General features: G+C 41.3%; 1 protein-coding gene across 4 annotated transcripts in view; it reads right to left on the bottom strand.

The window, feature by feature from the left end:
• The window catches only part of Prdm10 (PR/SET domain 10), a 106,837-nt gene that overhangs the window by 52,900 nt on the left and 35,992 nt on the right, over window positions 1-17,945 (bottom strand). For 3 of the 4 annotated variants that reach the window (XM_038321896.1, XM_038321898.2, XM_038321897.2), the window contains exons 3-7: window positions 15,675-15,839; window positions 12,805-12,864; window positions 5,695-5,908; window positions 3,928-4,169; window positions 1,297-1,500 (exon numbers count right to left, since the gene is read on the bottom strand). In XM_038321896.1, coding sequence (XP_038177824.1) covers window positions 1,297-1,500; window positions 3,928-4,169; window positions 5,695-5,908; window positions 12,805-12,864; window positions 15,675-15,839 — 885 coding nt within the window. Of the gene's footprint in view, window positions 1-586; window positions 1,501-3,927; window positions 4,170-5,694; window positions 5,909-12,804; window positions 12,865-15,674; window positions 15,840-17,945 lie in introns of those variants that run through there. The other variant, XM_042054655.1, reaches the window with a different exon arrangement.

The raw sequence follows: 17,945 nt of genomic DNA, 5'->3' as shown, positions 1-17,945 counted from the left end.
CTGAAAAGAGCTAATGGGAGGAAGTGGGAGTGGCTATGACCGAAGTGCACTGCATGAAATTATCAAAAAATTCTTAAAAGTGTTTTTAAAGACTCTAATGCAAACAAACAAACTTCTATGTCAATTGAGCATAGTGGACTATGCCTATAATAGCAGTACTAGGGAGACTAAAACTAGGAGGATCTTAATTTAAGGCCAGCCTGAGCTGTGCAGGGAGACCACACAGGCTGGGAGTGTAGATGAGGAGGTGACTGCTTGTCTGTCATGTACAAGTACACAAATTCAATCCCCATCAATGGAAAAGAAAAAAAAAAAACAATGTTCATCTACATATAGAATCGTAGCACAACCTTTATTATGTCATTGAGTTCATAAATAAGTTCTAACAATTATTCCCCAAAATTATTTCTGAAATTAGAAGCCAGCACATAAATTATTTGAAAAAGTTAAGTTTTTATTTTATTTTTTTATTTTTCTTTTATTTGTTTATTTATTTATGGTTTTTCAAGGCAGGGTTTCTCTGTAGCTTTGGAGCCTGTCCTGGAACTAGCTCTTGTAGACCAGGCTGGCCTCGAATTCACAGAGATTCACCTGCCTCTGCCTCCCGAGTAATGGGATTAAAGGTGTGCGCAACCACTGCCCAGCTGAAAAAGTTGAGTTTTTAGATAAAGAAAAGGAATCCTAGACATATGTCTGAATTCCATTTTACAAAATCTCCCATTTCTCAATTCTTCCTTAGTACATACAATGGCATGCAACTCCAGTCACCCCACCACCATTACCAGTCACAGTTATTCAATGCCTTGCTGTAGGCCCTTAAAGAACACACAAGTGACCTATTTTCATACTGTTTCATTGACAGGATTATTGAAAGTATTCAGCACACAGTACAGATAGCCCTGCTGATTCAGGGTTCCAACAACAACAAAATGAAAATATATGAATAAAATCACTATCCATACTGAAGTGAAGATTTTGTTTGCCATTATTCTTATACATTAAGTATAATGACTATTTACGCAGCATTTATTTAGCAGTAGATATTATAGTCTAGAAATTATCTGAGACATCTGGAAGGACAGTCATGGGCTCTGTACATATACTTTCATAACAGGCTTGAACATCCACAGATTTTTTTTTTTTTTTTTTTGTAACTGTGGAGGACAGGGATCCTGGAAGCAAAAGGAAGGCTGAAGTCACCCAATAAAAAAAGAATAACCAGGAAAGGATCCTTCTATAGAAAAGAGCCCTTATCACCACTCTGGCTAGCAGGCTGCTGAGGATCCAGTTCTGTACCTTCAGTTCCTGCTTGGGCTCCACGTTCTTTATTGTCGTGTAATACACATGGTGGCCATATTGGTAAGCTACCAGGTTCTGTTCTAAGTGGTTCTGGGCTGGGCGCACAAACATCATCCAGTTACAAAGGGTCTCATCAGACAACTCAAACCACAGGTCTTCATGCAAATCCCTGTCTTTTCTGTCTCCTTTATCAAGAGAAACCTGTAACCAAAGAGAAGATATACTAAACTGGAGTCCTCTAGAAAAGCAATATACCTTCTTAACTGCTGAGCCATCCCTCCAGCCCTGATGAGCTATGCTTTTTTTTTAAAAAATATATTTTTAGTTTGTTTTATGTGTGTGCCTGAGTGTTTGACAGTGCACCACATGCATGCAGGAGCCCACAGAGGTCAGAAGGAGCACAAGATCCCCTAGAACTGCAATTATAAATTATTGTGAGCTGCCATGTAGGTGCTGGGAATAAAATCCCGGTCCTCTAAAAAAACAGCAAGTGCTGTTAACCACTCAACAGTGTTCCTCCACTGCCATTTTCTGTGAACTCTTCTTTACCACAAAGAATGCCACAGGTTAGAGCCATTCCAAGACTGAAAGTGTCTTAGTTCAACCATTCCAGCACACTCAGAGTACATATAGCCACAGGCTTCTTCGTATTCTAGTTAAAAGTCTTCCTTTGGGACATAGGGTCTGGATGTGTAGCCCAGGCTACCCTGGAATTCGCAATCCTCCTGCCTCAGCCTCACAACTGCTGGGATTATAGGTGTGTGCCACCACACCCAGCTCTAAAGTAAAAATTTTTTCAGCTAGGCTCTCAAGTAGCCCAGGTTAGCCTCAAACTCACTGTGTAACCAAGAATGACCTTGAACTTCTGATCTTCCTGTCTCTGCATTTTGAATGTTAGGATTACAGGATAGACTGGACCACGTAAGTACATCTGCAGCCCTCTACCATCATTTTGTTTAGAATAGAAAATACAGTTGGGCATGGTCGCATGTGCCTTTAATCCCAGCACTTGGGAGGCAGAAGTAGGTAGAGCTCTGTGAATTTGAGGTCAGTCTGGTCTACACAGGAAGTTCCAGGAAAGCCAGGGCTACAGAGAAAAACCCTGCCTCAAAAATGAATGAATGAATGAATGAATGAATGAATGAATGAATGAATGAAATGAGAACATACACTAAGGGTTCCGTTAAGAATTTAATTTTATGTCCCCCCAACCCAAGCCCTAAAAAAATTCATTCAGGAATCCTATAATCCTGATTCCTTAGAATATGACCACATTTATGTCAAGACCTTTAAAGAGGTGATTAAGTTAACATGGCTGGCACTGTCAGGGAAGGCTGTAATCCAATAAGAGGGAATATGAAGACAAACACAGGGTAGAACCTGTGAGGACACAAAGTGGCAGGCATTTGAAAGCCAAGGAGAGACATTGCTGAAACCAATCTTGCCAACATCTTGATCTTTGCCTGGAAGTCCTCAGAGCTTTGAGAAGTACATTTCCATTATTTAAGCTACCCAGCAGGTTTGTGCAGTGTGCACATGTGTGTACATGCATGTGGGAACCAGAGGGTGATATTGGGTATCTTCCTCAACAGCTCTTCATTTTATTTTAAGGCAGTGGGCCCTGAGCTTGTTAATTCAATTCAGCTAACCTGCTCCTAGGATCCAGCCTCCACCTCCAGATTACTGGAACTACGGGTGGGTCACCATACTTTCTAGGCTTTTTATTATTATTTACTGTTTTGTGTGCGTGTTTTGCCTGCATGTATGTCTGTGCACCACGTGAATGCCTGGTGCCCACAGAAGCCAGAAGAAGGCACTGGATCACCTAGGACTAGTATTCTAGATGTTCGGAGCCACCATATGGGTGCTGAGGATCTGAATTCTGGTCCTTGTGCTTGCATGGCCAGTGCTTTGTTCCCACAAGCGTCCTGTGATGTTTTAGGATGAAAGCCCAGCATATTACTTCTAGCTCCCAGGACTGTAACCCCGCCGGCAGGGTCAACTATTCAGGGTCCTCTGAAGGGGCACTAACCTGCAAGACATGGGCTGAAGAAGAGGAAGGAGACCAAGCAAGATTCTATTGTCAAGGTCTCCTTTTATTGGGGTGAAAGTTACAGCTTATATACCCTTGAATGGGGTGGAGGTAGGGGTAGGCAGGAACTCTGCCGGGGTAACTGAAGGTCATCAGCCAGCACCTGGTGTAAGCAGAAGCATGTGATTCATTAACATTGGAGTAAGGGGTGGGTTCCGTTAACAGATGTGATCCATTAGCTTTGGAGTAAGGGGTGGGTTCCGTTAAGATAGCTCTCAAGATAGTGGGATGAGGGGTGGGTTCTCTGTAAACATCCTTAGGGCAATGACCTCTGCTATCCCAGTAAGGACGGTGGTCCCTGACAAATCTATCCTTAGGAAAATGGTCCCTGACAAAGGACTACTTATCTCCAAATGACAAGGCCTCAAGCAGCAGCCACTACCTTCTCTAGGTTTATTGAGGGCAAAGAGCAAGCTTCCTAAACAACTTAAAGCATGCCAAGAAAACTACTAGCAAATAGCTGGTTTGAGGTGGAAAGAGACGAGTGCCTCTTGGAAAGTCTTAGCAGAACAAGGAAGTGGGAGAAACCCCATTACCTTGAGATGAATGTAGCAGTCTTTCAGCTCCGACCCCCTGACCAGAGGCCCCTCTACAGGGCCAAACTGGGTGCGCTTGGGAATCCGTCTTTTGGAGAACACTCCCCCAAGGAACCTGTCTATGTAGAGGACCAGAGGCAGACTCGCCCTTGCACGAGTGAGCACAGGCCGGTTAGGGATCGGATGCAAGGGGCCATGCTTTGGGCACACAGAAGAATGCGCGTTGTTACACTCTTCACACCCTGCAAGAGAAAGCTTGAAAAAGTCAAATGCCTCAAAACTTCTTGATTCAACAGTAAAAGGGATGACCTTTAAAAAAAAAAACCCAAACCAATGTTTTCAGGCCAAACTTCAGTTAACTCCTACAAGGGTTCCGTCATCTCATGGTAAGGCATTACTTTCAACAGCCCAGCAAGAATGCTGGGATTTCCTCCTAACATCATACTAATCCCTTATACCCGCTAAAGGTAATATGCAAGTCATGACTTATCTCCCTGCTGGATAGTGGTTCAAACAGTAGACACAATTCACAAGTCAATTATAAGAAGAAAAAAAAAAAGAAAGAAAAGCTTACTAGTTAAATGTTGAAAAATCTGATGAGACAAAATTATTTTAACAAAGCTGTTGGGGAATCAACCCAAATCCACTTCCTCCCAGTGAGTTTGAGAATCTATAACCGTCTAAAGCAAACAGTGCTGTCCACGTCAGGTTGCAAGGCCTGAAGATGGTACACTGAGCATCACCAAAATGTCTCCTTTATTACTCAGACAGCACCATTAGTTTAGCCCTAGGGACACATTCTCAGCTCAGGCTGGAATTCTCCATTTGCCTCAAGCCAGGCAGGTATGCTCACTCCCTCTGCCAGAGGAGCTCAGAAAATTTACTCAGGGCCACAAACCAGAGGAACCAGGCCAAACAGTTCATACTCGTCACGTCACACCCCCTCTGGCTATGTGATGACCTGGTTTACATATTCACAATTTCTATAATTTTCAAGTAATGGAGACTAACTTTGTATTAATATTTATAAGATAAAGTAGGTTTCAGTACATTTGATTAAAGAGTTGCCTTGAAAACTTGTAAATTCAAAGAAAAACAAAATGAAGTTCTTTGTTACATGGGGCTGAATACTGGCCCAACACAGAAAGCTTTACCAACACAGAAATCCTAGGAGGCAAGTGCAAAGCAACAAACTCTAAAGAGTCTTAGTCACTCAAGTAAATGAGGTCAGTCTTTGCCACGTGGGCACAAAAATCCACAGAAATAAACAATGAGTTGGTAGGTAAACACAGAGGCCTGAACAGGCAGGGTAGAAGGACAGTTTAGGTGAGGCCAGCTACCCAGAGCTAGAGTCCAGATCTTCAAGGCACTCAAAGTTATGATCTTGAGAGGAAGGCCAGCCTATAAAGGCTGTGGAGTGCACCTGTGCTCCAATGCCTGAGAACATGTAAGTATTCTTAAACGATTCCATGAAAGAAACAAGCAACACAGTGCAAAGACCCAACCTAGGCCGACTCAGTGTAGCAACTTCAGAGCCCAGATGTGGATGCCTGGTTGTCCACTCACTTGACCCTGGACAGGCACCTAACCACTTCTGGGCTTCAGATCCTTTATCAGTAAAGAGAAAAAACAAAAACAATGGTCATGACTTCCTTCCAGGCTGTTTGGAAGACAGAGATAATGAGCTGGTATATGGGATGGACAATTGCTGTGCACATATTTACACTCACACACATCTTCCTGGGAGAATCCAGGGCCTGCACTTACACAAATCATGGGGGTCAAAAGGCCGGGGTGGGTCAGGCTGCCAATCATCCACATCAGTGTCTTCAGCATCCTCTTCCTCTTCTTCCTCTGAATCCTCATCCTCATCCTCTTCCTCATCCTCTTCCTCTTTTCCATCTAGTCTAGCAATTGGGTTCTGCAGAGTTGCCAGAGGATCAGGGTCGGAACCGTCCACACTCTCAATGGAAGGCAGCACCTGGTTACGTACAGGTAATGAGGCTTGGACATAAACTTAAGGGACAAAGCAAGCAGGTACCTCTTTTAAGTCAATTGGGACCCACATGCATGCACAACAAACACACGCTTGGCAGGATCTATTTTTCACACTAGTTTCTTGCAAGAAAAGTTTCTGAAGAAAATGGCTTCTGCCCATAGGTTGCAAAGAAAAGTGTGCTTGCCATTCAGATGTCTGTCTAATGCTCTTATCTTTTAAGCTCCACCCTCCCTCCTCCCCTTCTGTCCCATATCTGGGAAGATTGAGAAGCCTTGGTCTCTCTTTGACACACACAGGTTCAATCTAGTTCCTCTCCTTGCTTGTATAAGACAATTCACATTGGCTTAATAGATCTATGCTACCCTCCCTCCAGAGATGTCAAGTGCACACAGAGCATTTTTCCATTGCCTCCTTCCGAGGATATGTGTGGGAATTTCAGTCTTCATATATGAATTAAATCTGAGGCAAGAGTCCCTCATTCCTTTTAGAAGTGACTACCATCAGGGAAGGGAATACATGGCTTTTTCAATTACTTTGCTTTTCTAGAAAGTTGTATGTTTGTGTGATGTACACATATATATGTGCATGAGTGGGTACACTTGCCTATGCATGAGTATGTGGAAGTTAGATATAAACATTGAGTTGTTGCTTTCGTTTAGTTTGGTTTGTTGAGACAGGACTTCACTGTGTAAGCACCCTGGCTGTCCTATAACTAGTTCTATAGCCCAAGCTGGTTTTGACCTTACAGAGATCCACCTGCCTCTGCCTCCCAAGTTCTAAGATTAATGGCATGTACTATCACTTCCTGGAAAGTTTTTTTTAAAATCATTTTCCATCTTTTTTTTAATTATAAATATATACATGAATCAGGAGCCCACAGAGGCCAGAGTGCTGTATCTCCCTGGAACTAGAGTTATAGGTGGTTATAAATCACCTGATGTGGGTGCTAGAATTTGAACTTGGATCCTCTAGCAGAGTAGTATATGCTCTTAGACACTGAGCCAAGCCATCAATATCCCACTTAATTTTTGAGGCAGGGTCTATTATAGAACCTGGAGCTCATTAATTCAGCTAGACTGGCTGGCCAACAAGCCCCTGATACCTACTTGTCTCTGATGCTGGGGTTACAGGCACGCACCACCATTCCCATTTTTACGTGGGTTCTAAAAACCCAAACTGAGGTTTCATGCTTATACAACAAGATTTTTGCCACTGAGCCATCTCCCCAGTCATGCTTGTTATTTTTCAGAGACAAAATTACTATGTTGCCCAGGCAAGCTCTCCAAACTTCTAGAGTCAAGTGATCCTCCTGTCTCCTAAGTAGCTGGGACTAGTTCATTTTACCTTAGTGTTTTGTTTTGTCTTGTCTTCAGCGCTAGGGAGGGAACCCAGAGCTTTCTACATACTAGGCAAATGTTCTACCACTAAGCTACATCCCCACTTCACTTTTAAAACTAAATATAGGGCATAACAAGTCAGTACAATTTCATAGCTGATAGCTCTCCTTTGAAACATTTGGAGAGGCTTAAGTGTTTTGGAAAAAATGAAAGAGGTAAGTGTTTTCTTGTACTTGAATTAGTGTTGCAAGGAAGCAAACATTTGGGTGACGTACAGGATTAAAGTTGCTCAACACATATGCAGAAAACAAATGGCACCCTACAAAATGAGTGCTAAAGCTTTATAAACTACCTGGTCATGCTCAACCCATGTCCTTCTTAGTCACTGCACCATTTAAATGTTCCCTCTCCTTTTTTCTTTATTCCCCCCATATGCAGTTTTCCTCTGCTAGGATGCTATTCCCTTCCCTGCCTTCTAAATGCAACCATGTTCCAGTTCCCAACATGTCACATCTGGTGCCCTGACCCTCCTGTGCTTTGAAAATCAGCAGCAGTTGGAGACAGAGTCTAGTTCTCCAAGAACTCTGAGCCTCATTTCCTCCCCAGGCAGCCAGAACATTTAGGAACAGCCGAATGACATCTCCCCATACACATCTTCTGTTGTCAGAACCTAGGCCTTTTCCCTCAGGACTCGATAAAAAAAAAAAAAAAAAAAAGTCTAGGGGCTGGAGAGATGGCTCAGCGGTTAAGAGTACTCCCTGGTCTTCCAAAGGTCCTGAGTTCAATTCCCAGCAACCACATGGTAGTTCACAACCATCTGTAATGAGGTCTGGTGCCCTCTCTGGCCTGCAAGCATACAAGCAGACAGAATACTGTACACATAATAAATAAATAAATCTTTTTAAAAAAAAAAAAAGTCTAATCTTTCCATGATACAAATATCCAAGGACTCAGAATTCCTAATTCATCCCATCATCTTTCATACAGCCAGACTTCCAGCTGATCATCCTGCCTGCTTATTCCCTAGAGAGTTTACATGTCTTTTCTGTTGTTGTTTTGTTGTTTTTTGAGACAGGGTTTCTCTGCTGTACTGAAACTTGCTGTAGACCAGGTTGGCCTCAAACTCACCGAGATCTGCCTGCACTGCTTCCTGAGTGCTGGGATTAAAGGCATGCCCTAACACCACCACCCAACTGAACTCATGATTCTTGTTACTACCTCCCAAGTAGCTGGGATAACAGGTATGCACCTGCTTGCGTGGCCTGCATGTGTTGTAACATATGTTCACTTTACCCAAAGGTCACGACTTTAACACAACATTCTATCTCTGTACCTCGGGGACTTTCAGAAAGTTTTTTATGGGGGAGGGGAATGAAACAGGAAGACACTCTGCCTCAGCCTCAATAAATACAGCACAGACACCTCCTGAAGGTAAGGAGAGGAACGGGATTTCTGGCTCAGCCTCCTCAGCACAACCTACAAGGAAGCAGCTCCCTTCTCCCTTGAGCAGTCTACTACACCGCCCTCCGCTCTAGGCCACTTACACTTGGTACTGGTACTAAGGAAGCATGTCACCACACATTGAACCACAGCACACATAACCTCTGCTCCTTGTAAAGCCTTCTCTCTGTAGAGCCCACCAAATAAATGCACTCAACAACTCAGAGTTACTCTAAAGTTACAGCAGTAAGTTTTCTCAATAGATAAAGTTACGAGAATTCTGTTTCAGCAAGGTTGCTGGTGGCTTGGACACTGTTGAGAAAGCTGGCATGGAAGCAGTAGTGACAACCTTTCCCTCCCCCCATTTCTACATTAGCTTTGAGGACTGGTGCTGAAGCAGGCACGAACACAGAATACCTGAAGCACAACCACTATGGAAAAAGCAGGAGAGGCATCAAAGAGCATTTCTTTTTTAAGACCTGTCTATTTGTAGATAGCACCGACCTGAACACACAGTGGGATGGTCTGCAAATTAGTTTAATTCAAGTTCACCTGGTATTTACTGAGCACTAGGTATGCATTTAAGTTCCACTGAGATGAGGTATGTTATCAGCCCCTAAGCTGCAGACACAAAATTCAAGTTTTGCCACTACTTGTTTTTTCCACTGTGTCACAACAGCCCCTGAGGAATTTAGTCTATTCAAGGAAGGCAGCAGAGGAGATAAATACCCCTACCTCACCCCTCCTTGAATGCTAGGCAACAAGTTAATGCATGCATGTTCCTGGTAATGGTCAGGCTGTGGGTAAGGGACCCATGTGTGCCTGGTTTACACAGAATAAAGGAATTTAAAATGAAGCTGTTAGTCCTATATATTTACCACTGTATAATCAAACACAGCAAAAGGAAAAAAGAATTTGCTAAACTTAATGTACACTTTCTTCCCACTTAATGGCACCCTGTGATTAATTCCAAATGTACACAATGCATTTCAGGACACAATTCATCTGAGAAGTGAAACAGAAAATGACACTGGACAGCAGTGAATATGACAGAATGCTTTGTGACTCCCACTGAGCCCAATTATCAGGGAAGCATATTTTCTTCTCTGTGTGTGGGGAGTCACACATGCTCACTTTTGGGAATAAAGATGAGTGGGTGCGGGGGCTGGAGAGATGGCTCAGCGGTTAAGAGCATTGCCTGCTCTTCCAAAGGTCCTGAGTTCAATTCCCAGCAACCACATGGTGGCTCACAACCATCTGTAATGGGGTCTGGTGCCCTCTTCTGCCCTGCAGGCATACACACAGACAGAATATTGTATACATAATAAATAAATAAATAAATAAATAAATAAATAAATAAATAAATAAATAAATATTAAAAAAGAATTGAGTAAAAGAAAAGTTTAAAAAAAAGAAGAGGAGTGGGTGCTTCCATGTCTGCACATCACTGGTACCTCTCCTAAAGACAAAGGAAAGAATACATAAGAAGAGCTTCAAACAGATCTTCCCATCACTAAAGATAAAAAAGAAACCTTTCAGCTAAGGCAGGAAGGCAGGCAGGCAGGCAGGCAGGCAGGCAAGCAGGAAGGAAGGAAGGAAGGAAGGAAGGAAGGAAGGAAGGAAGGAAGGAAGGAAGGAAGGAAGGAAGGAAGGAAGGAAGGAAGGAAGGAAGGAAGGAAGGAAGGAAGGAAGGAAGGGAGAAAGGAAAGAAGGAGAGACAGAAACAGATAGAGATGGGGATGTAGCTCAGTGGTAGATTTTGTGTTCCACAGGTTCAAGGCCCTAAACTTGATCCCAGAATGAAGAAGAGGATGAAGAACAAACTCAGACAAGTCTCTAAGCCAACAACTACAGTCACACTAACTTATAATACCAGGGTTCACAGAGCTATCTAAGTACAACTTTCCTTTCATACAAAACATCAAAGGATCAGATTGTTTCAGGAGACTGAGAAGATGAAGGGCCCTTTGAGGTGCAAATGGGAACAAACCCATCAATTAAAAAATGTCTCAATAGTAAAACAACAAAATATCATTTGCCATATCAGATTGGCAAGATTTGAAAAGAATGTAAATATGCCAGTAGTAGAGTGTTGAAAATGGGCATTTTCATGTAGTTGGCAGAAATATAAATTTCCTCAATACGACAGAAGCGATTTACACACAATTGTCACAATAGTTTTCTTAAACAAGGCATGGTGGCTAACATCTGTAATCCCAGACCATGAGAGGCTGAGGCAGAAGAATAACATATTTGAGGCCAGCTTAGGCCACACGACTAAGACACTGTCTCAAACAAGCACACTGTTTTCTTACTCATAAGGACAAATCTCGAATGCATTAAACAGACCAATGCAACAAACTTCCTATACGTGCCATTTAGACTCAAAACACCAACCAATCTCCTGTACTCTTTACTTCTCACAATTATTGTGAAGCAAAACCTACACATTATATGTAGGCTGTTATCTTTAAATAGTTCAGTGTGTGTATATGTATTTACATACAATGACCTTTATAGTTTAAATATTATCATTTCTAAAACCTGAAATATTCTTTAGTATAATTAAAAATCCATTAGTACTACTATTTTTCCAAATTGTCTCCCTCTCTTTTTACACTTGATTTTATCAAATCAGGATCCAAATAAAAACATATACGACATTTACTTACTGAGACATCCAAGACTGTTAGTTCCCCTCCTCTTCTTTTCCCATGCAATTTATTTGTGGGAAAAGTCGGGGGATATAGTGGGAGAATGCTTATACAAACTAAAACAAAACAAACAGCATCGAAAGCCAAACAGCTTATCTGGCTGGGACGTAGCTCCGCTAACACATTTGTGCACAGCATGCACAGAAGCCCTGGGTTTGATCCCCAGGACACACATACTGAGTGTGATGGTGCATGCCTGTAATCCCAGCAGCACATAAGAAGTGAAGGTGAGAAGATCAGAAGTTCAAAATCATCTTGGGCTCCATAGTAAGTTCAAGCCCAGCAGCTTAGAATACATGAGACCAGCTCAAAAACAAAAACAAAACAAAAAACAAAAAATAAAAAGACCCCAAGCCATTTCTCCTGGAGTCCATGAGCTAGATTTTACCAATAAGTCTTGCATGCCTTTTGACTTGTTCAGTTTGTCTACTGTACATCCTATCAGCTGCAGAACACTCTCCAGACTTGACCATATTTGGGTTTGATTTTCTGGGATGAATACTTCATACAATATGACACAATAGAAAGTACATAGCACTAGGAAGCATATAATAAACAGTCATCTCTCTTCTGTCATAGGAAAGCCACTTGCTACCATCTGGTGTCCCCATCACAGTCTTTTTCAGGCTACTGTTGACAGCAACCTTCTAGAACCATACTTCATCAGGGGATGAAAATGGCACTGTGTTTGCTATCTGGAAAAGAAATTTCTCTTTCAAGTAGCTCCAAGAGTGTCCATGGTGACAGACTTGCCAGCTTTCAGAAGGTGTGATGTTGCATCAGTCTCTGTCTCTCTCCATGTCACTCCTGACTCAGAGCCTAGCTATGTAGCTCAATCTGGTTTAGAACCTGAGACTCTCCAGACTGCGACTCCCTGGCCTCTGCCTCCCAAGTGACACCAGATCCCCACCACCACCAAAAGACACTTTTTAAACTTATGTCATTCTTGCTGGGCGGCGGTGGGGCACACCTTTATTCCAGCACTCAGGAGGCAGAGGCAAGTGGAATCTCTGTGAGATCTCTTTTATTGGAAAACTGAACAAATATCCTGTTTGTTTGTCTGATACAAAGACTCACTATTTTGCCCAGGCTGGTCTCAACCAGGAGGACTCAGCCAATTGTCCTGTCTCATCTTCCCAGTAGCATAGGTTTACTTCTTAAAACTTCCTTAACCAAACACTTCTTACTGACAAGCTATTCCAATATACTGACAGCACTGTGTTAGTATTATATTCTGTTTTACTTTGTTTCCATTAAAGAAGTTAGATAGTGTACATTAAACAAACAAACAAAGACTCAGAGATGGCATAAACGTAGAAGGACACTGCAGGAACATGACAGCCACTATATTAGTAGCAAATGGTACACAAAGGGTGTTTTTTTTTACCTGTTGAGCTGTGGCATCTTGCTGGACGTAAGCTACCTGAGCTGGGTCTGTAAACAGAGTCTAAAGAAAAACAAACAAACCTATCAGTAGATCTTTAGACACAGGAAAATTACTCTGCTCAGTACCAACTCTTAGGAGAGTTATCTGGAGTCACAGTTTGTAATCTTTTATTAATGCAGGAGATAAAGACAGTGTTCTTGCACTAGCCTGGAGTCTTTACTTCAAAAGGCTCCAGAGATTGAATAAACAGCCATCCCAAAAGGCTAACTACTTCAATATTCTACTCTTAAGCAAAGCCTCTCTTGAGGCTGAATGTCACAGCTAATAAAAAGTCATGACTTGAAAACTTAAAAGACATGTCATGAAGAAAATACACCATTCACATTGAACCCTACACACAGAGGAGATTTATGAGTCAGTAAAAATGGACTGAGAGTTGGGAATTACACAGAGGCATATCAGGAACAAAGGTTTATAAGCCTTTACAATATGAACACTTGTTTGTCATCAGAAGAGCAGAAAGAACATAAATTAAATATATAGCTCACAGGTTCTTTAGGTTAAATTCTTTCATTTATCTTTATTTTTATTTTTTTTAGTTTTTCCAAACAGGGTTTCTCTTTGTAGCTCTGGTTGTCCTAGAACTCACTCTGTAGACCAGGCTGGCCTCAAACTCACAGAGATCCACCTGTCTCTGCCCCCCAAGTGCTGAGATTAAAGGTATATGCCACCACTATCTGACCATAGGTTCTTCCTCTTTTTTTCTTTTTTTGATAAAGCCAGCAGGTATAATAATGATAATAAAGAAAGTTAATTATTATAAACATATAACAACTAGAGAAGGAAAATGTCCATACGGTTACAGCTAAGATATGGTTAGTATCTGCAATCCAGAAAAATAGTCTCACTGCTAAATCCTTTGAAAGACTTTAATTTGTCCAAGACTTTGGTAAACCTATGGGACTAAAATAAAAACTGGGCCACACAGAGAAACCCTATATAGAAAAATATAAAAAAGAAGAAAGAAAGAAAGGAAAGGAAAGGAAGGAAGGAAGGAAGGAAGGAAGGAAGGAAGGAAGGAAGGAAGGAAGGAAGGAAAAGAAAGAAAGAGAAAAAAACTGGTTAAATCTGAATTCCAGAGGAACATGAAGAAAAGCTGTAGAAAGCTGAGATTTCTTCACTTTGACATTTAAAATATTATCAAAATTCAAACATTTAGTAACATTGTAATAAACTAGCAGTTAAGTACAGAGCATCTTTTACATACACTCTCTGGTTGTATTTTATTTTGGTGGTGGTGGTGGTGGTTATTATTTTTGTTTTTGTTTTCTGAGACAGGGTTTCTCTGTGTGGCCAGTTTTTATTTTAGGTGTAACAGCCCTATCTGTCCTAGAGCTCGCTCTGTAGACCAGGCAGTCTACAACTGACAGAGACCTGCCTGCCTCCGCCTCCCACGGTGTGCACCACCACCGCCAGGCTTAGTTGCATAGTTTTTTATAGATAGATTCATTTATTTACTTATTTATTTATTTATTTATTTATTTATTTATTTATTTGCACACCTGCAGGACAGAAAAGGACACCAAATCTCATTACAGATGGTTGTAAGCCACCATGTGTTGCTGGGAATTGAACTCAGGACCTTTGGAAGAGCAGGCAGAGCTCTTAACCACTGAGCCATCTCTCCAGCCCTGACTTGGTTGTACTTTAAGAAAGTTAGAGAAATAACATTAAGCCTAAGCACTCTAAAAAGACCATGTGAGCATTTGGCAAGTTCATTTCTATATAGACTAGAAATGTATTCATGAAAGGAATCTTATTTTTTCTTAGAAGTGATGAGCCTCTTGATGAAATATTACACAAGGACAATTTTATAACAAGGATCCTACTATGAAAATATGCATTAAAAAGAATGAAGCCAGGCAGAGTGGCAGGTGCTTTTAATCCCAGCACTTAGGAGGCAGAGGCAAGTGTATTTCTGTGGAGGTAAGTGGATCTCCGTGAGTTCTAGGCCAGCATGAATTATATAATAGTGAGTTCCAGGACACTATTCCAGGCTATGTAGAAAAACCCTGCCTCAAAAATAAATAAATAAATAATACCGTTTAGTGGCTGACATTACAGACCACTGGTAGAGCATTGCACTTAGCATGATAAAAGTCTGGGTAAAAAAGCAACACAAAATGAAGAAATAATAGTAGTACAATATATTGCAAACTATATCCTCGGCGCTCATTAGTATGTGTGAGTATGGTAGTGAGGGTGGTGCATATGCGCTGTAAGTAATACATATGTATGTATGTATGTAACGCATAAATACTTTGTACATTGTAAAGTGTCAACAATATTTGTGGAGTATCTGTGTCACTCTTTGAGAAACTCCAAGTCAATGATATAAACAAAAGCTATATTGTAAAGCTTGTGTGAGAATACGTCTTGGTTTCTGCTACAGTTCTATAAATCAGTAAGTTACTAGCAAACAATAGTATAAACTGATAGAATCCTTTGCTTACACATTTAACTGAAAACATCTGTATGCTTTTATTGAGCCAACTTGATTTAGCTAAACACTGTGCAGTACACAGAACAGAATGCTTAGTCTGGGTACTCAGGAAAGGTAACACATTGATAACCGCCTCACTGCACTGCAGGGAAAGCCTGACATGAGACTGGGACTCTAACTCATTTGGCACTCAATTTAAATAAACGTACCACTGTGTTCATTGCTAAGTTAGTTATATGCTCCTTTTATAAGCACAAATCTTATCTGAAAATTTACTGAATCAAAATATCTAGGATAACAACTGAGCTATAGCAAACATAAGTACTTAGTGTATTAAGAAACAAGTCAAAAACAATCCTTCACATGCCTGTGCAGCTTCCACCGGGTGGATGTACACCAGTGTGTGCTCTGGACCATCCACTGATGTGTAGGAGGCACCATCTGCTGTGTACACCACCTGCTGGGGTGGACGAACTTGGTCATCAGTGTATACAATCTGAGCCACAGTTCCAGCATCCGGAACAAAGTGCACCTGGGAGGAAAAGCAGGCATGTATGTAGCATCTATCACTATAAAACAAAACCAAACTCACAAAGGCATATGGCCAACCAAGAACAACTGAGCTGAAATATCCCTTAATGTAAGAAAAAGGAAGACAGATATACCTTCATCCATGATGAGCTGGAGACCCGAAGTCAGAATTCATGGTCCTTGTCAGTAATTTACTGCATAACATTAGAGAGCTAACTTTAATGTCCTTAAAAACCCAATGCAAATAGATAATTTCTAGTGACTCATGAGGGGGCAGTTAATTGATCCTGGAAAAGCAACTGCAGATTTCTGCATGACACCACTGCCAAAACAAAACACACATTGCTCTGTGATGTAGGCCTAAAAGCAATTGCTTTCAACATATCATAAAAATTCTATCTTATAATGTGTAGTGCTTCTCAGCAGACATATTAAAATAAGGTCACTTTTACTCCTGCACGTTATTTCACATGTGAAGGACATACTGCATGGAGAAACATCAGGAAATGTCACTGAATCAATGGGTGTGATGCAACTCTCCCCGCTAGCTAAGTAAAGAAGCTGGAAACTCTAATGAAGTACTGTTAAACGGTTCTGGTCAAGTAGTTCAGCTGTCCCCAGGGAGATAATTTTCTGTGTCTTAATACCTAAAGAATTAAAAAACAAAACTGAGTTGTATAAAATCCTCTCTGAGTGGTCAGCAGTAGGACACTGACTCTGTGAGGTGCCAGCATGCCATGTGCCTAGTGCTTTTATGGAAAGTCTGCAGGCAGATAACCAAGCACTCATCCAGGGAGAGAGGACTGATGTGTCAGTGTTGCTGGGCGGGCATCCTTACTCCTTTCCTGACTTATCACTACGGCAGTTTTCTCCACTGGGAAATAATAGATTTCACAGATGACACATAAACTAACTTAATGCCCAGAAAGAATGCCAGAGGCCAAGTGTAATTGAGCAGCACAGGAATACAACCGATTTCCTGCTAGGTGATTAGTCTGTCTCCTATATACACTCAATTTAGGCCTGAAGATAAAGCACACACTGGGGGAAATTAGGTTCACAGCGTCTCTGCACGTCAGAAGGCAATCCTAAGGCTTCAGATTTATAATCTTGCAATTTTCAGTTTTCTTATTCATACCAAAGCTTTAAAATGGGGGACAGACATTTTCCTCAAAAAAGGAGAAAGCGAAGCCTTTCTACTTGGTTTTCCTCATGGAAAGTCGATAAATAAGAATTGGCAGAACTTGAGCAGAAATGACTGGAAAGAAGGGGTGCAGTGGTATATACTGACCTCAGCTCCCCAACAAGCAGGGACCCTGGTCAACACAGAACCTTACAAAACCTTCCTTCTGTTTTACTCTTTTTCTCTCCTTTTCTTTTGTAAGACAGGGTCTCACGATGGAACCAGACTGTCCTTAAACTCCCAGAGAGCTGCTCCACCCAGTGCCTCACCTTTTCTCTTCCTTTTGGATAAATACAATCTATAAATTTATCAAAGTAGTCATTAAACCAGCGTCCATGAAAAAAGCAGTGTTCTCAGTTACTCTGCTAAATATATCTCTGGAATCACTTTTCTTTGAATTTTAGGTTGTAACCTTTAAATCTTATAACATAATCATTACTTATTACAGCATTGATTATATTGCCTAAATTCAGTAATATTTGTACATTTAAATATTTCAAGGTTAACTTTCTGATTTTGATAATAGTACTAGGGTTATACAATTTAATGAAAATTTGGATCAAAACTTTATGTGTATCCTACTGTTTAAAAATGAGCTTATGGGCTAAGCATGCCTCCCATCATCACTTGGGAGGCATAAGCAGGCAGATCTCTTTGAGTTCGACGCCAGTCTAGACCATCTAGAGAGTTCTAGGACAGTAGACAAGACCCTGTCTTAAAAAGGAAGAAGAGCTCACTCACTTTATAAACACACCTTAGGCTTTGTTACTTGTGGAGAATTGAACACTACACCGGTTAATATAAAAGAAGTCAGCAATGGGTTGAGGTTTTAGGATCAATAGCAGATAAAGGAGGGTAGTTAAAGAGCTTCTACCAGCAAGGTGCAGAGGTGAGGCCTGTGGTGGCATAAGCCCATCTACCTCA

Source organism: Arvicola amphibius, chromosome 3 (genome assembly GCF_903992535.2).
Source record: "Arvicola amphibius chromosome 3, mArvAmp1.2, whole genome shotgun sequence".
In the NCBI taxonomy this organism is placed as follows: Eukaryota; Metazoa; Chordata; class Mammalia; order Rodentia; family Cricetidae; genus Arvicola; species Arvicola amphibius.
Note: the sequence above shows the minus strand (reverse complement) of the source record. Positions and strands in the feature narration are given on the sequence as shown.